The following is a 25979-nucleotide window of genomic DNA, read 5'->3' on the forward strand; positions in this document are numbered from 1 at the left end:
ATCATGACTCTGTTTAAGGAATATCTGTAATCTATTGGCTGGACTCAACATCATAATTACATAGCATTTATTCTCTAATATATAGCACTATACAAAGAGAAACTACTTACCTTCATAAACATGATCTACTTTTGATCTAATTTCAGTAGAACTTATTCTTAGAAAAAAATTCCAACAACAAAGAGCAGATATTTAGGATTGCTTAGGAGGGATTTTTATTTAGATACAAATTGGCCCAGATGGCCTGTGAAGTCTCTCTCAGCCCTGAGACCTGATTTTATGATTCTGTGATTATACTAAATCTTCCTGTTCTTTCATCCATTCTCCTAGTGACTCGGCCATGTTTTTGCCAATATCAATGACACAGCTGCCTGGGGAGAGGGTACAGTTTGTGAGATGTGCATGATTCATTTCCGTACAGTTATCCACAGGCAGGGATCCTACCTGGGATCCTGGGCTCCTTCCCATCAGTTCTAACCAACCAAGGAGACTAGGCCAGATATAAAAATGCAAAGAAAGACCAAGACCCTGCCTTCCAGAATCATGTCAATTACCTGGGCAATTTTGAAAGGGCTACTATAGAACTCTTTGATGTTGCTGATGTCTAGTAATTCTTTACATCTTTTCATTGTTTCTTTTATATTCTGACGACTCTTCCTATCAGCAGTGATACCTGAAAAATATATGGGAAATGCTATATTTTTCTTTTTGCTTCTTTTCTTAAGATTTTATAAATTAGTGTTCAGTAACTGAGATTCTTCATCTAATCCACAGAAACCACTACCTCCATGACCAATTTACAATATTTTAAAACTTTGATTTTATTTTCTCCTGAAATACATGTGATCATCTGTCAGATTCCCTTAGGTAGCCATAGATTGATAATTGGCTATCAATTGTTAATGGTGGACTAGGAGACAAACCATTTTAGTAGGAAGTTCTAAAGAGCAAAATATTAAAAAAAAATCAATTTGTTCTAATGAGCACAAATATCAAAGAAAAAATGGAGAGTTCCATATGTCTGGAGCAAAAGGAAGTTGATTTGGGAAATCTGGGGCAAGAGAAGCATAAGATGACAATATTTGGGAAGAGGAGAGCTTGCAGACAGGAGACTTGGTCTCATTTGGAAAGAGTGGACAGAACCTCTTCTGTTTCTGTCTATCCCAGTTTGGCCAACATAATCATCCAGGTTATCCTATTGATTAGCAGAAAGCCCCAGGATGTAGTGGTGCCTGTTGCCCTGCTGTGTCCACGTACATTTCAATGGCTCACCTATTGCCTCTTGGATAGAAAAAAAAAAAAATCAGAGCAGTTTAACCTTTAACAATCTGGTTCCAAACTATATGATTAGAATGATTTCACATTTTACTTCCCCTCAAACACTCTCTGTCTATAGGACCCTAGCTCATTTTCATCTTCTCACTTCCTGTGCCCCTTCTTTTGCACAGGCTCTCTCCTACACTTGTGCACTTCCTCTTCCAGGCACAGTTCCAATGCCACTTCCTATCCTGAGCTCTTATGGATCCTCACCCCTGGTATTGGTATTTCTTCCTGCCCAAGGACTTTGCAAAATTTTTTGTATGGAATCTCCATTTACTTTTTTCTGTATAGTGTAGACAGACCTTCTTCTCCTAAAACAAACAAGCTCCTTAAGAGATAAAGATTATTGATATTTGTCTTTTAATTTCCAATGCGCAGCACAGATCCTGACAATCATTTAATAATAACAATTAGCCTTTATTAAGTATCTACTATGCGCCTTGCAATATGCGAGATGCTAAGGTACACAAATATAAAGAATGAAATAATCTCAGAAAGAGCTTATACATATAGTAGGTGCTTAATATCAACTGAATTAACTAATAATAACCCATATTTCTAGAGCCCACTAAAGTATATAAAATACTTTTCTTAAAACAGCCCCAAGAGGCAAGTAAGAAAAATATTATTATTCCCATTTTACAGATGAAGAAACTGAGGCTCAGAAAGGCAAGATGATTTTTTGCTTAGGGTCAAGAAGTGCCTGATGTCCAAGCTGCGATTCAAATACATGTATTCTGACACTAAATCCAGCATTCTTTCCACTGTAACATACTGTCTTGTATGGATAGGTTTGGCCCATCGAACCATTCTGCTATCTGGTAAGAAGACAACAGCTTTTGGCAGCCTAGACTTTATCAGTTTGTAGCTGCCCTGCTGGCTCTCTACCCCACTGTTTGACTCTCCTGTCTCCTATTTCTTGTTAAAAAAAAAAAAAAAAAAAAAAAAAAAAAAAAAAAAAAAGAAGCTTTTTGCAATGGAAAGAATGAGGGTGGGGAGAAGTAGCTTGTTAGAAACCATGAAAGTCCAGCCAGGTTTTGGTGTTTTCTTACCCTTCAGCTTCAAGGTGATGTGGAGCAGGTAGTGGATGCCCTCTGCAGCCTCTTGGGCCACCTCCTCCACCGGGTCCCCACAAAGCAGGGCCATCAGAGCCACTAGGCTCCCCAGCTTTTGAAAGAGCAGAGGAGGCTAATGAGGAGGGAAAAGGGAAATGAATGAGTTATAGCACCACAGGCTCTCTTTCAACTTGCTTTGAGTTTTATACCAAGACTCCATCCCAACTGAAGGCGGGTTTTGTCCCCAGTATTCTGACTCCTATTGGACTATAATTAATATCTATGGACCCAGAGTCTCCTACACTCAGCAGACAGTATGAAAACAAGGACCTCTTGACCTGAGATGACCATTGAACTCCCTTACTAACATTACTTTGCAAACCACTTGGGCCTTGCTTGCTGGTCTAGGTTTATATTATTATTCTGCTCCTCAGCTAGGTTTGGTCAGGATGTTGGTCATAGTCATAAGAATATCCATAGGATTTAGAGTGAGAAAGGATCTTAGAAATCATTGAGTCTGATTTCCTCATTTTCCAGATAATGAAATTGAGATCCAGAGTAAATGAATAGCTTGTATAGGCTCACATAGCTAGTAAGCAACAGATCTTCCTCAAACTTTCCCAAGCCAGTGCTCTTTCCATTTCACTGTGCTGTCTCTCTCATCTGTCAGGTGGGCTTTGGGGGCTATGACCCCAGTTGGCTATTCCCATATTACTGCTTCCCACTTCCCAGAAATGTAATAATACCTCACAGGGGCTCATATCCAGGGCTCTTTTTGGGTGGTCATAGAAAAATGGGAAACATAGCTTTTTGAGAGCAATAGGAAAGAACCAAAAGCTTCAGCTGTATTTTATTTTAGCTGTATTTTATTCTATTCCCTTTGAGGCTAAGGTACTGGGTTCTAGTCTGTTTCCAAAATATACTCTTTGATAAGAAACTTTGTAGGTTCCATAAAATTGAATGGGATTAAGTGGATAGCAGAGTTTCAAGAAAGATGTTTTCCTTAAACTGCAGCTAAGATGAAAAGTAGAGAAGGCAACTCTATTCAGAAAACTCAAATACAGATTTATTAAGGGAGCTCAATTATTAGAGCCAGAAGATATAATCTAGTCACTTGAGTCCAAAGGGTCATTTATTTTTATGCTTTGGAATGGGGTGGAGGAGAAAGTGGTATAGTTTATGTATGATTTCAATGGGAAAATAAGAAAAATTAAAGAAGCTGATATAATTCTATTAAGAATTATTATTATTATATATAGTAGAATCGTACATATTTAATATATATTAGATTACTTGCTGTTTAGGGGAAGGATAGGGGAAAGGGAGGGAGAAAAATTTGGAACACAGGGTTTTACAAGGGTGAATTCTGAAAACTATCTTTGCATATATCTTGAAAGTAAAAAGCTAGTATTAAAAAAGATTTATTATATTTGCTATTAAGAAATTTTTCTCAAAGATAGAATGGTTTCTGACCTACTTTACTTCCTAATTCAAGGGCCGCTTACTTGCAAGTTGAGATGTCTAGATAAGCATCCCAACATTTGAGACATACTGATTGTAGCTCTCTCTCGCTCATGGTCTTTTGTTGATTGTAACCATGGCTCCATGTGCTGTAGGAAAACAGGAAAGCAAGTGTATAAATCTGATATGGGACATACAAGGGATTCCTCAAATTACCTTTACTCAAACATGAGAATCAACCACAACTCCCTTATGTTCTTCTGTAACTGGCATATTTTTAAATTGTATTATATTTTGCCAAAAACGTGCAAAGATAGTTTTCAACATTCACCTTTCCAAAACCTTATGTACAAATTTTCCCCTCTCTTCCCTCCTCCCTCTTCCTCAAGACAACAATTTGATAGATTAAATGTATGCAATTCTTCTAAAAATATTCCCATATTCATCAGTCATATTATTTTTTGAATAGAGAAGTTATGTAATAGAGTTTGAACAAGATATATAGCATAAAGAGCACAGGTCAGAAGGCAGGAGGTCTCAATTCTGCAATTAATTGACAGCATCACTTTGGGCAAATCACTGAATATTTGAGAGCTTCAACCAATAAAAGAGGAATAATAATAATCTCCACCTACTTCAAAGGGTCATTGTGAGGATTAGCTGAGATAATAGATGTATAAGTTTAAAAGTATTAAGTGCTGTATAAGCATAGGTTTGCATTACTGCTTTTTTCTATGGTAAGATCATTTTTTTACAAATTTGTAATCTGAATGGAAGCCAAAGTTCTTCAGTGCCTACGCTACAGAGTAAAAACTCCTAACCTCTTAACTCCTTACGTTTTCCCTCCCCAAATAATCATTTCATTTTAACTACAAAATTAGCACTCTAAAATCATTTTCACCCTAATTAACTTGAAAAAATAAAAGCTGATTTACACTCTGAATTATATAATGTTTTCTCTTTCATGTAAATCTCCAAATGTCTAGCAACTGATGGTAAAGCTATAATTTTGAACCTGTAACACATTGTTACTAGAAATTATTGTTGTATAATTTCTACAACAGAATCACAGAATTTTAAATTTGGAAGGGATCTCAGCAATCAACTAATCCAATCCATACATGCAAATAAATCCCAACTACACATGCCCAATAAGGAGCTAACCTATCTTTATTTGACTTCTCAAGTGATGGATAATTCACTACCTCCAGGGTGGGCCACTCCGCTCCTAGGGAGCTCTATCATTAGTTATTCCTTATATCAAACTTAATTTTGCCTTTTTTTTTTTGGCTTCTGTGTTTTGGGATCAAACAAATCTAGTCTCTTTCATGTAGCAGGCCTTTAAATACTTGACAATACTTATCATATTACCCCTTATGTTTTTTCCTTCATCAGGCTTGAATATCCCAGTTCTACCTTATCATCATGCCTTAAAATTTATTAAGCATTTTCATTTGTATCATAAAATCTGTGTCTTCCAACCATTCTTATAGATGATATAAATACATTGTATGGATATGTGTCCCAATGACGTGTTGATTCTCAGCAACACAATGATCCAAGACAAGTCCAACATCCATATCCAAATAAAGAACTGATGGACTCAATGCAGATCAAAGCATATTTTTTTCATTTTATTCTTTCTCATGGGTTTCCCCCCATTTTTCCTTTTGATCTGTTTCTTCTCTCACAACTGTGACTAATATAGAAATACATTTATATAATAGCGCATGTATAACCTATATAAAATTGCCTTTCATTTTTGGAAAAGGGGAGGGAAAGGAGAAAGGGAAAAATTCTTAATTCAATCTTGTGAAAATGAAAGCTAAAAATTATCTTGACATGTAATTGAGGGAAAAATAAAACATTATTTTTTAAAAAGGAGAGGTGCCAGTAAAAAAACAAAAACAAAAACAAAAACAAAAAAAAAGCACTGAAAAAACAGGGTAACATTCAAATCTGTATATTCTTTAGGATTCCAACATAAAGCAATAAGATAGAGAAGTGGTAAATGAAATTTAATTTCTCAAAATATGGCTAGAAGTAAGAACTGGGGACCTTTGATTTAGAAGAAGAGCAACTTAGGTTTTGCTCACTTTGGCTAGTCTTTTATGTGCCCATATGCAGGGCTATTGCCATGATTAAAAGAGCCTTAAATGTAGCCCAAAGTATGATTACCTAGATAATTTTATTCTAAAAGAAATAAAAGCATTTATTTTAGTTTTAGAGAACACACAGCTCTCCTTTTTTTTTCTTTTGATAAAGTAGTATAGACTCTCTCTCTCTGTATATATATATATATATATATATATATATATATATATATATATACCATATATATGTACAATATATATATACACAATATATATAGCATAGAGTCTATATATATATATATATACAATATATATAGCATAGAGAGTATATATATATACACACAGAGAGAGTCTATACTACTTTATCAAAAGAAAAAAAAAGGAGAGCTGTGTGTTCTCTAAAACTAAAATAAATGCTTTTATATATATATATATATATGTATATATATATATATATATATATATATATATATATATATATATATATATATATATATATATATGGAGAGAGAGAGAGAGAGAGAGAGAGAGAAAGAGAGAGAGAGAGAGAGAGAGAGAGAGAGAGAGAGAGAGAGAGAGAGAGAGAGAGAGAGACTAATGCAAATGTAATAGCATTAACAATTCTTTGATATGAGAGGATTCTCTTGGGAAAGTGGGATTCTGTTATTGGGAAGTGATGTCAATGTAAAAAATCAAAAAGCATACAAAGAACATTTTTCAAAGAACTCCTACCCTTGGTCAAGGGAATGCATGGTAGGTATAGGGGCAGAGAAGAATAGCAATTGAGTTGCTTATGGGGAAAAATTTTTCTGCGACAACTCAGTTCCATTCAACAAGCATTTATTACTTTCTTGTGCTGGGTACCACCATCCTATAGATTGGGAATACAAAAATGAAACCAAACGTCACCCCTTTCTAGAGGCCTTTCAAAGACAATGGAGGCAGTCTTTAGACAAGAATAAGGAACAAATAAGGACACTACAAAAGTTGCCATGATCTTTCTGGGTGGAGGCCACAAAGATGTGAATCTGGGAGACAAAAGCTATAGAAGTCATAAGAGCAAGGAGCAGTGAGGGAAGTGATCAGATTCTAGGGGAAGCAAGAAAACATTGAATGCAGAATAAGCCCACCAAAGTCTCCATCAATCCAACAATATGCAGAGTTCCCTTACTGCTTCCCATATTGCAATTGTAAACTTTTTGCAGAGACTAAGACCAAACCATTCTAGAGGATGGGTAATAATAAAAAGCCTTCACTAGGAAGTTGGACTGTGACTATATTTTATTCTCTTTTTAAATAAAGTCAATAAGAATTGTCTGAACTATTTCTTCCTCTGTTTTTTTTTTTTTTACTGTTTTAACTGTTCTAAGTGGAAATGCAGATTGGAAACTTTGCTTTCAGGGATTCTCAGGTGAGTCAAAACAAGCCAAACCTTAAGGTGCCCAGAGGAATATCTGGGTGAAAACAGAATTCATAGAAATTATTCATTAATAACTTTTAAAGTCAAACTTGAGTTTTGAGTTCAATTTGTCTAGTGAACCATATATTACCCTGAAATATATGAATTTGAACTTTTTCTTCCAGGTCCATTATTTAATCTGCATGTTTTTCAGTTCTTTGGATGATTCAGTGATTTCTGCTCCTGTTATTTTCCTCAATACCGCTATTTTTCAAAGAAGTAGACTGCTTTTAATTCATTCAGATTTTATATTATAGGCCCCATATTAAGCATTTTCTTCACTACTTTCTGAATTTGTTTTTGGCAACTTCTAATTTCAGCAAGGTTTTTTTTAATTTATTTTTTAATAATAATAGTTTTTATTTACCAGATATTTGCATGGGTAATTTTACAACATTGACAATTGCCAAAACTTTTGTTCCAATTTTTCCCCTTTTCCCCCCCACCCCAGGATGGCAGGTCAACCAATACATGTTAAATATGTTAGAGTATTAATTAAATACAATATATGTATACATAACCAAACAGTTATTTTCAGCAAAGTTTATTTTGCAAGATTTTAAACTTAATCCAAAGGAATTTTATTTTATTGTTTCACCCTCTCTGGATTTCCCAAAGGCCCAGGTGATTCAGAGAGGATAAGTATTAGGTGAGAAAGATTCTGGAACTTCCCTGTGTGGGGAGGTCACCTGCGTTCCATACTACCTACTATAAAGAACACTAAAAAGAGGATGGCTATAATTTATCATATTTGAAATTTCTTGATGAATCTGAAATAATAACAAAGTAGCCTGAGGAAGAGAAAAATGGGGAGAAGTCTGGGAGAAGGCCTGAAGACCACATCTTACCCTGGGTAATAAAGACTAGAGTGGTTGGTCCCTATGCAAGGAGAAGAGTGTGTTTGTTTTACTTTCATTTTTAACTTTCTTCATATTAAACTGTAGTTATATATATGTTGCCAATCTGAATTGGTTGGATAAAGGGAAGTAAAGGAATTATGGGAGAGAGATAATTATTCCAAGGAGTAGAATCTAAGCCAAGATAATTGAAGTAATTACTATTTTGTCATTTTAAGTATTCACATATATAAGCTGTGACGTACATAAAGGGAAAAGTCATTTTCAGTAGCCAAAATGAAAGGAAAATGAATTAACCATCACTGAAAAAAATTGTTCAAGCAAAATTTTACCTGGTAGCTAACTGACAGATTGTTCTCAATTGCTTCAAATCCCCTTGACTGAATTTTAAACCATTTGACAGCTATCTCCCTGTATACCAAAGGAGAAAATAAATTTGAAGTTCTTTCTGAAAATAGGTGGGAGCTGACTACTCTATGAAGTATGTTCCAAATTTTGATAAGGATCCCATCAAAAAGAAAAGAGCAGAGCAGCAGGGGTTGGTGGTTATCTGCTCAGAGATACCAAGGCAGCTATGTGGTAGCCTAATAACAATACAGATCTGTTGTCTTCCTGGGGTACTCTATCCAGAATATAACTTCTTAAGCCTGACCAAATCAGATGACTACTGTTCACATCTGTTAATTCACATACACACAAATGATACAACAAAAGGAACTTAAAATATATGGCCAAAGTATATGCGTTAGACAGGAAAGGGATATGGGTATTGTTTTTCAATGATGCCCATTTGCAAGTGATACAGAAGAGAAAATCTGATTTGAGATGTGAACTGATGATGTCTGATGAATCATTTGTATATCTTGGATGACAGCAAATAGGGCTGATTATACTGTAAACCAAAACTGCAGTGCACCTAACAAATATTGGTAAGAATGTATTAGTTTTATATCTTACAAATTTAATCAAAGTGATTATAAACTATAAAAAAAAAGATGTGGGAGAATGAAAACTTAAGAAATATATACACTAAGCTAAATACCACAGAAAATAGCTATAACAAGTAGAAAATAATACAAATTGAGCTACTTAGAAATTCATAACAAAATCCAAAAAAATCCATGAATTCAAATTTTCATATAAAAATTTGAAAAGTTTAATCAACAATTAAGAACTAGATATCCTAATGTAAAGAGGCAAATTGAATCTCAGAGGTATCAATGAGACTTGGCAGAATGTAACCTACTATTGAAATATGGTTCTGGATGGAAACACCTTACTCAAAAGAAGTGGTTGAGGTACAAGAAAAGTAGTGAAATAACACTGTATATTAAGAAGGCATATTCATATGAGGAAATGCAAAACCTGGAAGCAGGAAGCATTTGATCAAGATCAGTGGAGAGAGGGAGAACAGAAATGATTTTGTCAGTAGAATATTTATTAAATATACTAAGATGACATAGGCAGAAAGAGGAAAAGATAAGCAGTTCACAATAGAATTACTATATAGTAATGACTTGAAGCTTCCATCAGCTAAGACATTTTACTAGAAATAGTATTCTCTAGCAAAGTAGTTAATAACTTCTGGCTTTCACTTAATGATAATTTCATTCTTCAAATAATTGAGGACCAAACTAGGAGAAATTCATTCTGTATCCGATTTTTACTAAAATGGATTAGCTACCTGCAAGCATATCAATGAAGAAAACATTGAGGGGAAGTGACAACTCTCTCCTAGAGTTCATAACAGAGAATGAGAGGAAAACTGGGAACAGTCTGATATGTACCTAGATTTTAGAAAACAAATGTCAATGGTTTGGTGGAGAGGTGGGTAGGATTCCATGAATTAAAATTCTTCAAGGAAAGTTAGCCTAATAGGAATGAGAAACTCTTAAAATGAAATTCTGAAGCCACAAAGGGAAAGAATGTCAAAAAGTAGGGAAATTAGGAATTCTCTAAAGAAACTGATGTTGTTAAATCAGTTAAATCATCAATTTAGACTTAAAAGAGAAATATTGATGGAAAAAGAGGATAAACAAAAGGTCATAGCACAATCCTGTACAAATAGTGTCAGGAGTGTTAAAACTCAGAATGAACTCAGACTTGTTAAGGACCAAAAAAAAGTGATATAAGGGAAAACAGGAAGATCAAAGAAAATTGACGCTTGGGATAGATACAATGATGATAATGGATAACCAAGAAAAGACAGGACCATTTGATTTTTATTATGCTCCTGCTTCATATGCCAAGAATGATTTTTGTACTTGAAATGACAAACCAAAAATGGCTTACAGGGCACTAATATTCAAGCAATGTAAGGAGAGAATTAAGAGAGCATCTAATTGAATAAAATATATCTTCAAGTATATCCAACATGTGAATATCTAGTACTTCATTAAACTCATTTGTTATTAAGGGCTTTCATTTTGAGGGGTAGAAGAGATATTGAGAGTAGGGTGGAGAGGGTAGTGAAAATGACACACAAAAAAGAAAATGATCTCTTTGATAGACAGATCTAGTAGCAGTATTGCTGGATTAAAGATATGTACAGTTTGGTTGCCCTTTGGGCATAGTTCCAAATTGCTCTCCAGAATAGCTGGATCAGTTCACAACTCCAACACAGTATTAGTGACCCAATTTTCCCACATCCTCTCAAACATTTATCATTTTTCTTTTTTGTCATATTAGCTAATTGATAAGTATGAAGTAGCACCTCATAGTTGTTTTAATTTCTCGAAGCAAAAGTGATTTAGAATACTTCTTCATATGCATATAGATACCTTTGATTTCATCTGAAAATTGTCTATTCATATCTTTGACCCTGTATCAACTGGGGAATGGCTTGTATTCTTATCATTTGACTTAGTTCTCTACATATTTGAGACATTTGCTGTAAAGATGATTTCCTAGCTTTCTGCTTTCCTTCTAATCTTGGCCACAGTAGTTTTATTTTTACAAAGGTTTTTTAAATTTAATATAAATGAAATTATTTTGCATTTCATAATGCTATCTCATTTGGTCATGAATTCTTACTTTCCACATAGATCTGCCAGGTAGACTATTCTTTGCTTTTCTAATTTGCTTACAGTGACACACTTTATGTCTAAATCAAGTACCCATTTTGACCTTATCGTAGTACAGGGTATGAAATGTTGGTCTATACCTATTTTGTGTCCTATAGTTTTCCAATTGTCAAATAGTGAGTTCTTATTCCAAAAGCTGGAGTCTTTGGATTTATCAAACCACTAGGTTACAGTAGTCATTGACTACTGTGTCTTGGGTACCAAATCTATTCCAATGATATACCACTCAATTTTTTTAGCTAATTCCAGTGCAAAAATATTCGTAGCAGTCCTTTTTGTGGTGACAAAATAATGGAAATTTAGAGGATACCCATCAATTCCAGGGAATGATTGAACAAACTATGGTATATAAAAGTAACAGAATACTATTGTGCAATAAGAAATGAATAGGCAGATTTTAGAAAAGTCTGGAAAGATTTGTATGAACTGATACACCATGAAATGTACAGAAAAAGGAAATTATTGTACACAATATCAGCAACATTATGATAATCAACTATGAAAGATTCAGTTCTTCTCAGCAACATAATGATTCTAGACAAGTTGAAAGGATTCATGAAGGAAAATGCTATCCACCTCCAGATAAAGAACTTATGGATGTGGAATACAGATCAAAGCATTTTTTTTTACTCTGTTCTTTCTCATGGTTTTTCCTCCATTTCCCCCCTTTTGATCTGTTTCTTCTTTCACAACTGTGACTAATATGGAAATGTATTTTACATGAAAGCACATGTATAAACTGTCAAACTGCCTATCGTTTTCAGAAGAGGGGGAGGGAGGGAAGGAAACAAAAATTTGTAACTTAAAAGTCTTATAAAAATAAATATTAAAAATTTTCTTGGCATGGAACTGAGGAAAAATAAAACTATTTTAAAAAAACAAAAAATGAAGCATCATTTAATTGGAATTATTTTTAAAATATACAGAAGAGACTGGAAGAAAGTTCAGAAGGAGACACTGACAAGAAAATTTGCATTAGAACATTTTAAATAGGAAATATATATACTTTTGTTTTGAAAAATAAGCTGAAAATAGTAGAGATTCAGTTTCATATGCAATCCTCTTTTCCCCATTCTATTTTATATACTGATTTATCTATGTTTGTTAATGTTTGCCACATTTACAAAAAAAAATTTTGTTCATCAAAGATTTATTTCATATCAATGTAACAAAAGTTTTGTTTCATGATGAAGAATTTAAGAATATATATCAAATATTATGAACTCAAGGCTAAATAATGCAAAGTGATTATAGCAAAAAGATATAGTATATTATTAAAAATTATAAAATGCATAAGGATTATTATATACAATAACTTTTTTAAAAACATTTTTTAAAGAGAGTATCCAGCTGTCCTTGATGAGTTCATGTCACCCTGTTCAGATGAACTATGTTCTCAGGTCCTGAAAGAATTGGTGGATGTAATAATGCTTAGTTACTGTCAATGATTTTTTTAAGACTGAGGGAACAGAAGGGGTGTTGGAGGATTAGGGTAGGACAAAAACACAATTTTCAAAGAAAACAAGTCTCCCAACTACTGGGTCAGTGAACTTGACTTCTTGACTTCTTTCCAAGGGATTCTTCCAATTTTTATGAAAATTTTAGAATCGATAATTAAAGAAAGCAGCAGTGTAGTTTCATCAGGAACAAGTGAATCAATAAGCATTTATTAATACCATTACTATAGACCAGGCACCATGCTAGGCGCCAAGGATCCAAAGTCAAAAAATGGAAACAACCTCATTCTCAAAGAACTTATCTTCTATTGGGGAAAATAATGTGTACATATGTAACTCTCTATTAATTAAATATATAGAGAATATAAAGCAAATATAGAATAATTAAGTAGAATGTAGGGAAGGGAAGACAATATTAAAGTTGTATGTTTTGGGTGAGGAGGATCAGGAAAGTGGTGCTTGAGCTGTATCTTAAAAGGAAATTAAACATGTCATGAAGTAGTGTGGGAATGAATTCTAAATATGAGGTATAACTCATGCAAAAGTACAGAGATGAGTGACTAGCTTTATTTTCTTTTTTGAAAGGGTTACTAAACTAGATCAAAGGAATGAAGTAGTTTACTCAGATTTTTGCAAAGTATTTGGTAAAGAATTTTATTCTTGTGGAGAAGATAGAAATGTAGACTACAGTATAATGCATTTAGAAGTATTTTGAATGAGCTGAATCAATAATATATCAAGGAATAGTCATTTACTGTTCAATGTCAGGTTAGCAGGAGGTCTACATAGAGTAGCTTTGTGCTTAAGATTTTTTGTCAGTAACTTAAAAGTCATAAATACCATATTTGTTAAATGTAAATAACACAAAGCTAAGGATAGCTAATACACTGGATAGCATGGAATCAAAAGATCTTAAAAGGCTAGAATGCACATTGGGCTCAATCTAGTATGCAAAAATTAAACTAAGATAAATATAAAGTTTTATATTTAGGGTTCAGAAATCATTACAAGTACAAAATTTTAAAAAGGCATAATTTAATAGCAATTTGCCCAGAAAAAAAAAAAAACTAGGGGTTTTAGTAGACTTCAAGCTCAAGATAACTCAGCAGTGTGATATGGAAGCCAAAAATCTAATTTGATTTTGAATTCCATTAAGAGAGACATAGTTTCTGATATAAGGATGTGATAATCCCTTTGACCTCAACTACATCCAGACTACATCATGTGAAGCTTAGAGTTTAAGAAATACACTGAGGAGTTTCTCTAAAGGAGGGCAACAAGGATAGTGAAGAGCCTGAAGTCTAAATGGAGAACTATAAACAGGCCACAACCTAGAGAAGAGAAACCTGAGGTGATTGGTAGGTGGTACATTTGATACATGTTTTGAAGTATTTGAAAACCTGTCACATGGAAATGGGATTCACTTGTTTTATCTGGTCCCAAGGAAGAAATAGGAGCAATGGATAGCAGTTGAAAAGAAACAAATTTAATACTGAGGTCAAGAAAATAAACGACTTCCTACCAATTAAAGTTATCCAAAAATAGAATTGGAAGAGGGTTCCCACTCATTAGTGATCTTCAAGTATAAACTAGATAATCACTTGTCAGATATCATAGTCCTTTTGGGACATGGGATAGACCAGATGGTCATTGACATTCCTTCCAACTCTAAATTGTGATGCTGTGATTCTATAAAAAGGAGTCAGCACCAAAATCAAAGTTCATGTTCTTCTATTTGGTCTAGTAGATTTGGTTTTTTTTGGTTTCTTAGAGTGAATTTGAGCCCAATTTCTTCAAATGTATCATTTATCTATCTGAGATTGTCTATCAGGCAATTTTGCCTTCTTTTTCTTTTCTTTTTCTCCCTGCATTATTATCTGGACTTGAGTTCATAATAAATTGCTATGTTATATTTCATATTGTCAGACTCTTCACTCATTTTCTGTGTGAACAGATTTTTGAAGAACATTCGCCTTCTTGGTGCTTCTCTTGGTTGTTTCTCAAGGGATATGAGAGGAACCCTCTCTGCATACATATCATGCCCTAGCCATATTGCTGCCACGAGGAAGAAGCAAGCACCAGCCTTTTCCCCTGTATCTTTAATAGGGCTAAAGATAATTTTTGAATAGTTTTTAAAAAAAACAAACAAACACATAGGGTTATAAAAAAGGAATTCTTTTGGGAAAAATGAATTTTGTCTTTGGTGGATACTCTCTCATCTCCCCCTTCTGTGTCCCTACCTCCCAGTTAATCATCTAGTTTGTGAGGCATACTGACTGTCCAGATCTGTTCTCCCTGGGGAGTTTTCTCATTATTCAAAATCATCTTTCATTCATTCAGATAACTGATCAAATTTTTGTTAGGCTATATCCTGGTGTTAAGCATTGCAGAGGATGCAAATTTGAATAAAATCTGTTTTCTAACCTCAAGATATTTATAGTGAAGATACTGACATAAATACCTGCAATAAAGATTATTGATGTAGATTAGTGAGTGTTCATTTCTATCTGAATATTAAGGGTTCATTTCTAGAAAAGAGGGCATTTGAAATAGGTATTTAAAAATAGGTTAAAATGTCAAGAAATATGGGAGTGGGGGGTGGTGAGGATATTGCTGTTACAGATTCCAGGTGAAGGGAAAGGGAAGAGTAAGTCATCTAATTTGGTTGAAGTACGTATGGTATGACAGGATATATATTATATGAGAACAAAGGACTAAGCTAGTTTAAGCTATTTTTAGATGTCCTGAATTGCCAGTGTCCTTTGCTGCTCTCAACTAGAAGACAATTAATTAGATGCAGATAGGTTATATGTGAAATAATCCATTCAGAAGTATTTCCAATTTAAAAGAAGGCACTGGAAGAAAAAGATTTAATCTAATTAAACAAATGCCTAAAAACGGAATTTCAAATCTGCATCAAGCAGGTATAAGAAATGTTTTGGAAAGAGTAAGCTTTTAGTACTCTAAATCATATTTCTGGAACTATCTTTTTTGCTTATTCATAAAGGTAACTTTGCTATTATATTCCTGATAAAATCCCAACCATCCTAATGAGAAGTAATTAGATGTTTTATACTTCACTAAATAAGGACAATTTTCTACCATTTCCCCAAAATCATTTTTACCTCCAAAATTTGATCAAGATTTTCTAAATGTGGATCCTGTATCACCAAACACTGAAGCATTTCACAGAATGCCTGAAATGTTTGCCTGTAAAGAGACTGAAAAGTCACAAGGTAAGTATTACAACAGACACAAGAGGATTTCAATTTTTTGAATATGCAGTATGTAAGTATTATTTCAACATTAATTTATAAATCATACTTCATCTTAAATCAAGATACATATTCTTTAGCTTAATCATTTTAACAGATTTGGTTCTAAATGACATTTGATTGTTTCTGAAATATCAAATACAGGAGATGTCTCCATTGAGATTCAGAACAAAAGAGATAATTACCTCTGTGTCATATTGTACACTTGGCATGACTGTTTGAAGTATACTTAAAGTCTTGATGGAGGGAAGGGTTATTATGCTTTTAATGACATCACTGAACAGGTTTGATCTATCATCAGACCCAAGCAGTAAATTGATATCCTGGCAGCTAGGAAGAGAGAAACACCAGATCTGATAAGATACAGGAATAGGAAAGTGAGAATATACAATTTGAATATAATAAGTAATAATCAAAGTGATAAAAAAGTGGATAATTTGGTCTTTATTCTGATGGAAGAAATATAGAAGTGTGATGGTTTCTCCTAGTCCTCCTAAACATCTATTAAAAGGCTAAAAAGTTTCCAACTTTGCCTTTCAGAAAAAAAAAAAAAAGAGTAGAGCAGCATTTGGTTTCATTTCGCTCCTTTTTCTGTGTCCAACACTGCACGTTTATTGGATATGATCAACACCGATAGCACATTGGCTGGGGACATAATAAAAGGATCAGTGTTCCCAAGTGGCTTTGGAGCTCCACAGTATCTTTAAAATCCCAATTCCTTTGAATCAATACAGGGATACCTTAAAAGAAAACAAAGACCTATTACCAAATGAATCAATGTCTCTTCCTCTTTCTTCTATAAATAGCACCAAGCATTAAGATTACCAGTTCAAAATAATTGGCTATGGCTTTGATTCCCAAATGAAAATACACTATGAAGGAAATGTTTTACTGAGTCACCTCAGGTCAGTGATGGTTATAAAGAGTTCCTGTCGCACAGGACTGAAGAGAGAGTGAAGTGGTTCCTGCTGAACTAGAATCTGAAATGAGAGTGAAACAACTCAATTGATAATCACATCTTTGTTAAAAAAAAAACATACTACAGTATAAAATCAGCTGCTAAAAGACAGAGATTTAGAGTAGGCATTGAAACATAAATTTACTGTTACATTTTGACATATATTTCTCAAGAATTACCCAAACCACACATCCCCTCTTTCCTTATAACCAAGTATATTACAAAAATGTTAATTTATAAATTATTAAAAGAGGGATATGCCCTTTAATTTTGTTTTGTTTTTTTAACAATGACTTTGTATTTGACCAGAGTTTTATTCTTTCCATGTTGATATTATTTATACTATAGGCATGTATGTTGTTCCTTGAACTTTTAAATTCTTTTTTTTATTTTGCTGAGGCAATTGGGATAAAGTGACTTGCCCAGGGTCACACAGCTAGGAAGGATTAAGTTTCTAAGAGCAGATTTGAACTCGGGTCCTCCTGACTTCAGGGCCAGCACTCTATCCATTGCGCCATCTAACTGCCCCGAACTCTTAAATTCTTAAAAATGTATATTCTTACAGTATAATATTTCACCATATTTGTGTACTATAATTTATTAAATCATTTTCCAATTGTGGATCACAAATGTTGTTTCTTGTTTTTTGCTATCACAAATAATTGCATGCTTTAATATTAGTTTTTTGTTTTGTTTTGTTTTTTGTACATGTGTGTCATTTCTTGCTGTCAAAAATGATATGTAGTCATAGTAGAAGAATCTCTAGTTCAGAAGGTATTCAGGAACCTTTCTTGCTTACATAATTCCAAATTATTTCCCAAAGTTTATAGCTCCAGCATTGTTTTTAAAACAATTTTTTTGTTACTATATATGTATATATATATATATATATATATATTCTCTTGATTCTGCTCATTTTGCTTTTTGATATTTCGTACAAGTCTTCCCATCTTTTTCTAAAATCATTAAGCTTGTCATTTCTTATAGCACAACACTTTTCTATCATGATTATATAATCCAACTTGTTCAATCATTCCCCAATTGATAGGCAGCTCTGCAATTTCCAATACAATATTGGATGATATTGGCAATGGTGGATATCCTTGTTTCATACCAGATCTTACTAGGAAGGCTTCTAGTTTATCCCCATTACAAATAATACCTGCTGATGTTTTAAGGTAAATATTTTTTATCAATATAAGGAAAAATTCATTTATATACACATTTTCAAGTGCTATGAAAGAAATGAGTATTGTACTTTATAAAAATGTTTTTCTGCATCTATTGATATAACCATATTGTTTTTGTTAGTTTTATTATTAATAAATGATATTAACAATTTTTCTTATATTAAACCATCCCTGCATTCCTAGTATAAATCTCACTTGGTAACAATGTGTAATTTTTGTAATATATTGTTATAATCTCTTAGTTAAAATTTTATTTATGATTTCTTCATCCATGTTCATTAATGAAATTGATCTCTAATTTTCTTTCCGTTTTTACTCTTCCTAGTTTAGCTATCAATATCCTACTTGTTTCATAGAAGGAGCATGGTAGAACCCTGTCTTTGCCTATCATTCCAAAAATTTTCTTAGTATTGAAATTAGTTGGTATTTAAATGTTTGATAGAATACACTTGTAAATACTTTTGGTTCTGCTGGAGTTTTTTGGAGTTTTTTAGGAAACTCATTTATGGCCATTGAATTTATTTTTTCTAAAATGTATCTACTTAAATATTATATTTTTCTCTCTTTTAAGTTAGGCAGTTTATATTTTTGTAAATATTCTTCAATTTCACTTAAATTATTAAATTTATTAGTATATACTTGGACAAAATAACTTTATAATTGCTTTGACTTAATTCTGTTAGTGGTAATGTACCCTTTTCATTTTTAATATTAGTGATTTGGTTTTCTTTTTTTAAAAAATAATATTAACCAATGGTTTATTTTACTTTTTATAAAAGCAACTCCTAGTTTGATTTGTTATTCACACTCAATTTTATTAAACTCACCTTTAATTTTTAGGATTTCCAATCTAGTAGTTAATTGGGAATTTTTAGTTTGTTCTCTTTCTAGTTTTTAAAAATTACATACCCAATTCCTTGGTCTGCTTTTTTTCTATTTTATTGTTGTATACATTTATAGATATGAATTTTCCTTTGATACTGCTTTTGTTATATTTTATAGCTTTTGATATCCTGTCTCATCATTATCATTCTCTTTAATGAAATTATTGTTTCTATGATTTGTTTTATTTATTTGGCCTATCCCTCCTCATCCATCTGGTTTACTTTAAACCACAACCTTCCTAATTCACACCCCATACTGTTCTAAATAGCAATCTAAAAGTCCCTATATTTCTTTTACAATAGGTTGTTTAGCCTTCAGGTAGTTCTTATGTTTTCATTGTCTCTTATTAAATATAATTTTTATTTCATTGTAATCTGAAAAGCATGCATTTAATATTTCTGCTTTTCGCTATAAAATTTTCATACCCTAATATGTGGTCCATCTTTGTAAAAAGTATCACATATCACTAAGAAAAAAATATATTCCTTTCTACTCCCATTCAATTCTCTCTAGATAGCATATCTAATTTATTTGAAATTATATTTACTTCCATGACTTCTTTTTTTTTTTTTTGCTAAATTTATCTAGTTCTGAGAGAAGAATATTAAAGCCCCTTACTATTATAGTATTACTGTCTATTTCAGCCTGTAATTTATGTAAACTTTTTTTTTTAACAATTTAGATGATGTATCATTTGGTGCATGTACATTTCATATTCACATTATTTCATTATCTATGATACCTTTGATCATAACAACTTTAATTTTGTTTGAGATCATGATTGCTATTCTCTGCTTTATTTTTACATCAATTGAAGTACAACAAATTTTATTCCAGTCATTTATTTCAACTCTGTGTACATCTTTCATTTTTAAAGGGTTTTTTTTTTTTTTTGGTAAACAACATATTGTCAGATGCTGATTTTTAAATCCATTATGCTATCTGTTTCTGTTCTATGGGAGAAGTCATACCATTCACATTATAACACTATATACGTATTTTCCTTCATCCTATTTTTTTCTCACTATTGTCCTTCTCAGCCTTTCTTTCTGCCCTATCCCTCCTCATCCATCTGGTTTACTTTTAACCACAACCTCCCTAATTCACATCCCATACTGTTCTAAATAGCAATCTACACACCCTTCTAAAAGTCCCTATCCTCTCAACCACTTATACCTTTATAAATTTAAAACTTTTATATTTTCTAGATATCTTGTTCTTACTACACTAGATTCAATGAAAGTAAAATTCTGGCAATACCAGCCCTCCACTCCCACCTGCTTCCTTTCATGCTTTCAGTTCTTCCTTTCAAACTTCAGTTGTATAAGATAATTACTCCTTATTACTTTTTAATACCCAATTTTGTTTTTTTTAAATCACTCCATTAATCCAAACTTTTGGATTCTCCAAACTATTCAAGTGATAATGACCATCTCAAGAATATTGACAGCATTTGCACATATAATAAGAAAAACAATATAATCTTATTGAATCCCTTATATGTCTTTAATGTTTACCTTATATTTCTCCTTGATCTTATATGTTGAATTTTCTATTGAGTTCTAGTATTTTTTGTGACAAATACCTGAAAGTATTTCAGTTCATTAAATATCTATTTTTTGTCATTCAGGATTATACACAAATTTGCTAGATAAGTTATTTTTGGTCATAACCCTAGGTCTTTTGCTATTTGAAACATGTTTTAAAACTTATGGTCTTTTAGTTGTAGAAGCTGCTGTCTTGTGTGATGCTGATTGTAGCTCCACATATTTAAATTGGTTTTTCTTGTTGCGTGTAGTATTTTGTCCTTAATCTGGGAACCCTGAGACTTGACTATGATATTCCTTCAAGTTTTCATCCTTGATCTCTTTCAGGTAGTAATTAGATTTTTTTCTAGCACTTCAAACAATTCTCCTTAATGATTTCTTGTAATATTGTATCAGTATACTTCTGATTGTTAACTTTCAGGGAGTCTAACAGTTAATGATGTTGCCTTATCTTGATCTGTTCTCTAGACTAGCTGCTTTTCTAATGAGACATTTCACATTCTCTTCTATTTTTTCATTCTTTTGATTCTGGCTTATATTTCTTGGTGTCTTATAACATCATTCTCTTCTCTTTGCCCAATTCTAGTTTTCAAGGGGTTACTTTCTTCCTTAAATTCTTAGATCTTTTATTCCAATCAAAGGACTCTGTTCATAATTTTCTTGGATTGCTTTTATATTTTTCCCTAATTGTTCTTTATCTTCCTTATTGATTTTTGAAGTTATTTTTAAGTTCTTCCAAGAAATCTTTTTAAGCTTGTAACTGTGAAGTTCTGTCGTCTCTAAATTATAATCCTTCTCTGGGAAGAAGCTTCTTTTCTCTATAATCTGTTCCTCTGTGAGCAGGTTTCTTGGGAGGCTTCTGGAGCCTTCCCCTCCAAAAGTGTGGGATTGCTGGACTTGCAAATCCACAGGACTTCTTCTCTTTGATTCAATCTAGACTGCCGTCCAAACTCCCAGTCTAGACTGTTCTCCAGGCTCAATATTGCCTCTTTTTATCCTCCCAGAGAATGGACCTGTGAGTATTCCCAGGCGCTTGTGGGAACTCCTACAGCCAATGAATTTGCTTCTTTAAAGGTGTAAATTCCTTTAAATGTGCAAACTCCTTTTCAGAAGTCTAAAGGTGTAAACTCCTCCCAAAGTTGTGAACTAAAAGTGTGAACTCTGAGTCAGAGAACTGCCAAGCAACAACTTATCACCTACTAAGAACCTAACATATAATCAATGGATATTTTATCTTGAGGTAGAAGTGCCTTTTATCTTCCTCTGACAATGAACCCATATTTTCCCTATCCCCACAGCAGCTATCTAAAGTCAGGTTCTCTCTCCTTTCTTACTCATTTTTATTTTTATTTTTATTTTGTTAGTATCTTATTATAATAAGGCTCTAGCCCTTGGTATGGGAAATGATGTCCTGGGCTCTAGATCTGTCTTATTATTTTCTGAATTCTGTAGAGGTCCAACCTCAGGCACTTCTCTCCACCTCTAAGTCGGACTGCCTTATAAATATTCCCTGCTCCCTGTGGTTCCTACCGTGGTTGCAAACTTCAAGTTTCCCCTTTGCCTTATCATTGAAATCAAGGATTTTAAGTGTCCAACTGCAGCAAGATTCTGCTCCTCTGCTACTGCATTCACTTGACATTTGTTAGGTCCTTCTCATTTGCAGCTGTAACCCAGGACAGCTGGTCAGGACAGCTGTGCCTGGCATTCTAAGATAGCAGATCTTTCAATCTCCCCCTACTTAGTGCTCCTACTCCCTCACTTCTGTGAGGTAAAAGCTCACACATATACACATACATTTAAAGCAAAATTCATAATAGAGATATGAGGTTTCCTAAGTAATTTTTTTTCTGTTTTATGTATGCAGAAATGCTGGTATCAACTGACATTGGTTAAGTTCAGGATAAGAATTTTTTAAAATGAGTATGATATATTAAACTGTGCATATCTTTTGATCTAAAAGTCTCTCTACTGGCTCTGCATTCTAAAGAGATCATAAAAAAAGGGAAAAGGACCCACATGTGCAAAAATGTTTGAGGTCTGTGGAAACTGAATGTGGCATGCAACATAATTTTTTCATTTTCTTTTCTTTTTTTTTTTTTTGAGGCTGGGGTTAAGTGACTTGTCCAGGGTCACACAGCAAGGAAGTGTTAAGTGTTTGAGACCAGATTTGAACTCCGGTCCTCCTGAATTCAAGGCTGGTGCTCTATCCACTGCACTACCTAGCTGCCCCCAATTTTTTCATTTTTTTGTTATTTGTTTGCCTTTTGCTTTCTCATATTTTCTTCCTTTTTGAGCTTATTTTTCTTGTGCAGCATGCTAAACAATGGAAATATGTTTAGAAGAAGTGCACATATTTAACTCATATTGGATTGGTTACTCTCTATGGAAGAGGGTAAAAGGGAGGGAGGGAGAAAAATTCAGAGTATAAGGTTTTGCAAGAGTGAATGTTGAAAACTATTTGCATTAATTTGGAGAAAAAATCCATTAAATAAAGAATGTATCTGACCTATAAATTTATTATCAAAGCCTTTTCTAATTCTAGTACATACTGTATATGAAATCAGAAGCAGCATGAGCCTCAGCTCCATATGTTAAATCTTCATTCATCATATGAAGAAATGGGAGGAGAAAGACACAGGCTCCAGCACTGAAGCTGAGTCATGCTTCTGTATATATTTCATTCTTTTTTACAATGCTTTTGCCCACTTTATCATGCTAGCTTGATAAACCAATGCCATTCTTGTTATTTGGCTCACCTAAAAACTCCAGCAGAAGTAGCAGTACTACTAGTCTCCACACCAGCTCATCTGTAAAGCCACTATAAGATTCCATAGGAATATCTCACATTGCGTGTAGGTGCTATCAGTGCTCGCTCACACTTCTGGACAGCATGTTAGCTCATATCACTATTGTTGAAAAGGGCTTGAAGCCTATATTATGCAGAAGTCACAGCTAACATTTTAGTTATCATCTAATAATCTGACAAGAATTCCCATCCCTATTCCAGAAATGAGAGTAAAGGAAGGTAGTCTGCTGTTGGAGTGGAGGCAAAGAAGACACCCAAAACAAACTTGGCTTACTTCTCAGTTTTGCTTGAGGCAAATACTCATGCCCATTTACAGTCATGCCATTAAAAATCCATTTGTAGTTGAGAGAGGAAGGATGAAAGTATTAGTAAATATTAATGAGTGCTGAAAATTTTGATGGTGAAAAAATAAATCCTGGATAATTTATGAAATTTTAATAAGGTTAAAATACTCACAGTTATAGCATTCAAGATTTGTGAGAGATGCTCATGAATGAATGACTCAGTGGTTTCATCATAGGGTATAGCATGACTGAGAGTAGACAAAGATCGCAAGAACGCCAGCTTTTCGAGATCACCCTGAATTCATGGGGGAAAAAAGAATATGTAATAGCAAATTAATAAATGTTGTTTTTAAGGTTGTTTTTTTTCTAAATCAGAGAATATTAGAACTGAAAGAGACCCCAGAGATAACCAAGTCTAACTTTTGACAGATGTAGAAAGCAAGGCCCAGAGAATTTAAATGTATCCTGTGAGGGTCTGGAGAGGAACCTCACACAGTGCAATGAGGAAGTAAAAAGGCTCTGAAGCCTGAGGCACTTAAGATGTGATCTGCAGCAAGCAGGGATCACCTCATGAAGGAGAACTCTGGCTGCATTGAGAACACATCATCAACGGGAGATGTCTCCTCTTATTGGCTGTGTGTGTGACCTTATAGACCCAATATAAGTAGTGGGGACCAGGAAATAGGAGGAGTGCAAGAGTAGCATGAGTAGTTCAGGATATGAGCACGTGGAATAAAGACTTTTGAGCTTGCAAGCCGCTGTGTCTGGGCACTCTGCTGAATAAAGAACCATTGCTTGGTGAGGCAGTGGCTGGAGATTCCAAAGGTCTGGGATTAGACAAGACTGGCAATCAGTAATCTCTGAGGGGGAGGTTATAAGTGGCAGCCCAACACGGGGGCATCGCTTTCAGGATTGTCAGGCCCCACAAGGGAAGGTTCAACAGCCCCGTCAAGGGATGAAAAGGCAGGGAAGTGTAATGGGTCTGGATCTAAGTTTACCTATGATCATGCCTGATGACACACCATGCATGTAGCTCAAATATATAAGTTAGAGCACCAGACAGGTGATTCTCTACAAAGAACACCTCTGAGCAGGGGGCTTGCTCCTGGGCTCTGAGGCTTCTACCCTCAAGCCCATTGAGTATATAGCTCAGCAAGGAAAAAATAGGAGGATGTGAGCAAGTTGCTTAAACGGTTAGAACAAAAAATGCAAGAGTTCCACCTGCAGGTTGAGTTAGAGAAAAAACAAAAAGTTACTTCACAGCAGTTGAAACAAGAAGTAGATTAGAGCCAAAAAGGTGGAAGTTAGTGAAACAACTAACTGAATACAATGGGTTAAAATTGGCTTTATGGAATTCCACAAATTTTAAAACTAGGGGAGATTTTAACTTGGGCAACCAGACAAGGAAGTATAAGGAGAAAACCAAGCAGAGAGTTGGTGCTCATAGCCCCTGAGAGTATGGCACCTGGGGCAGAGCTAAAGAAGTCAGTTTTTTTTTTTTTTTTTTTTTTTTTTTAGCATTTTACTGATTTATTTTGCCTGTTACTGCTCTAGGAGATCTATAGGGTTTAGCCATTTAGTAGAGAAAAGAGTTAAGTACCATGGTGAGTTGGGCAGAAAAGGAATTAGGTACCTTAAGTACCTTGCTGAAGAGAAGGGATGTGGTCCTTTTCACATTCAAAGCTCATTTCACTTAGAATTATGCCTACTGCAGAGCTTGCACCTTAGGGTATTCCCCATCTCCTGACCCTCCTCCCTCAAATCCACCTTTGTGGGTGGGAGGAGAAGAAGAAACAGGGGGAGGAGGAATGGGAGGAGCAATGACACCATCAGCACCACCTATGATGCAGTTTTGCCCACTCCCTATATCCTCATTATAAGAGGTGGGGCTTGGCTCCAGGGCCCCAGTCAAAAAACACCTGGGGCTTGATGGCAGCTGTGTTAAACTCAGTCTTTAAAAGTTTAGTCTTCAACTTGATCAGTCAGCTGAGAAGCAACTGTGGGGGAAGGGAATTACAATTGGAGAGAATAGAACTATATGCCACAAGGACTACTGAGATATCTCCTGGAGAGCTCAAACTTGTCTTTGTCCAGCCTATGGATCCTTTGCCTCCACACACAGTCAGCTTGATGATTCCCCTTCCAGAGAGTGCTTACAAAACAGTGTCTCTCTATATACTGATTTGGGAAACTGGGGAATGTGTAGATAATATTCCACTCACTAATATAGATAGAAAATGTGTGACTTA

The 25979-nt window shown here is 34.1% G+C and overlaps 1 protein-coding gene across 1 annotated transcript in view; it reads right to left on the bottom strand.

The window, feature by feature from the left end:
• MROH8 (maestro heat like repeat family member 8) overlaps nt 1-25979 on the bottom strand; it is a 58965-nt gene that overhangs the window by 18524 nt on the left and 14462 nt on the right. Inside the window, exons 4-10 of the mRNA XM_074292675.1 lie at nt 23903-24025; nt 16961-17040; nt 16246-16390; nt 15911-16006; nt 3881-3985; nt 2373-2508; nt 555-673 (exon numbers count right to left, since the gene is read on the bottom strand). Of these exons, the coding sequence (XP_074148776.1) occupies nt 555-673; nt 2373-2508; nt 3881-3985; nt 15911-16006; nt 16246-16390; nt 16961-17040; nt 23903-24025 (804 nt within the window). The remainder of the gene's footprint in view (nt 1-554; nt 674-2372; nt 2509-3880; nt 3986-15910; nt 16007-16245; nt 16391-16960; nt 17041-23902; nt 24026-25979) is intronic.

This window comes from Sminthopsis crassicaudata, chromosome 2 (genome assembly GCF_048593235.1).
Source record: "Sminthopsis crassicaudata isolate SCR6 chromosome 2, ASM4859323v1, whole genome shotgun sequence".
Taxonomy (NCBI): Eukaryota; Metazoa; Chordata; class Mammalia; order Dasyuromorphia; family Dasyuridae; genus Sminthopsis; species Sminthopsis crassicaudata.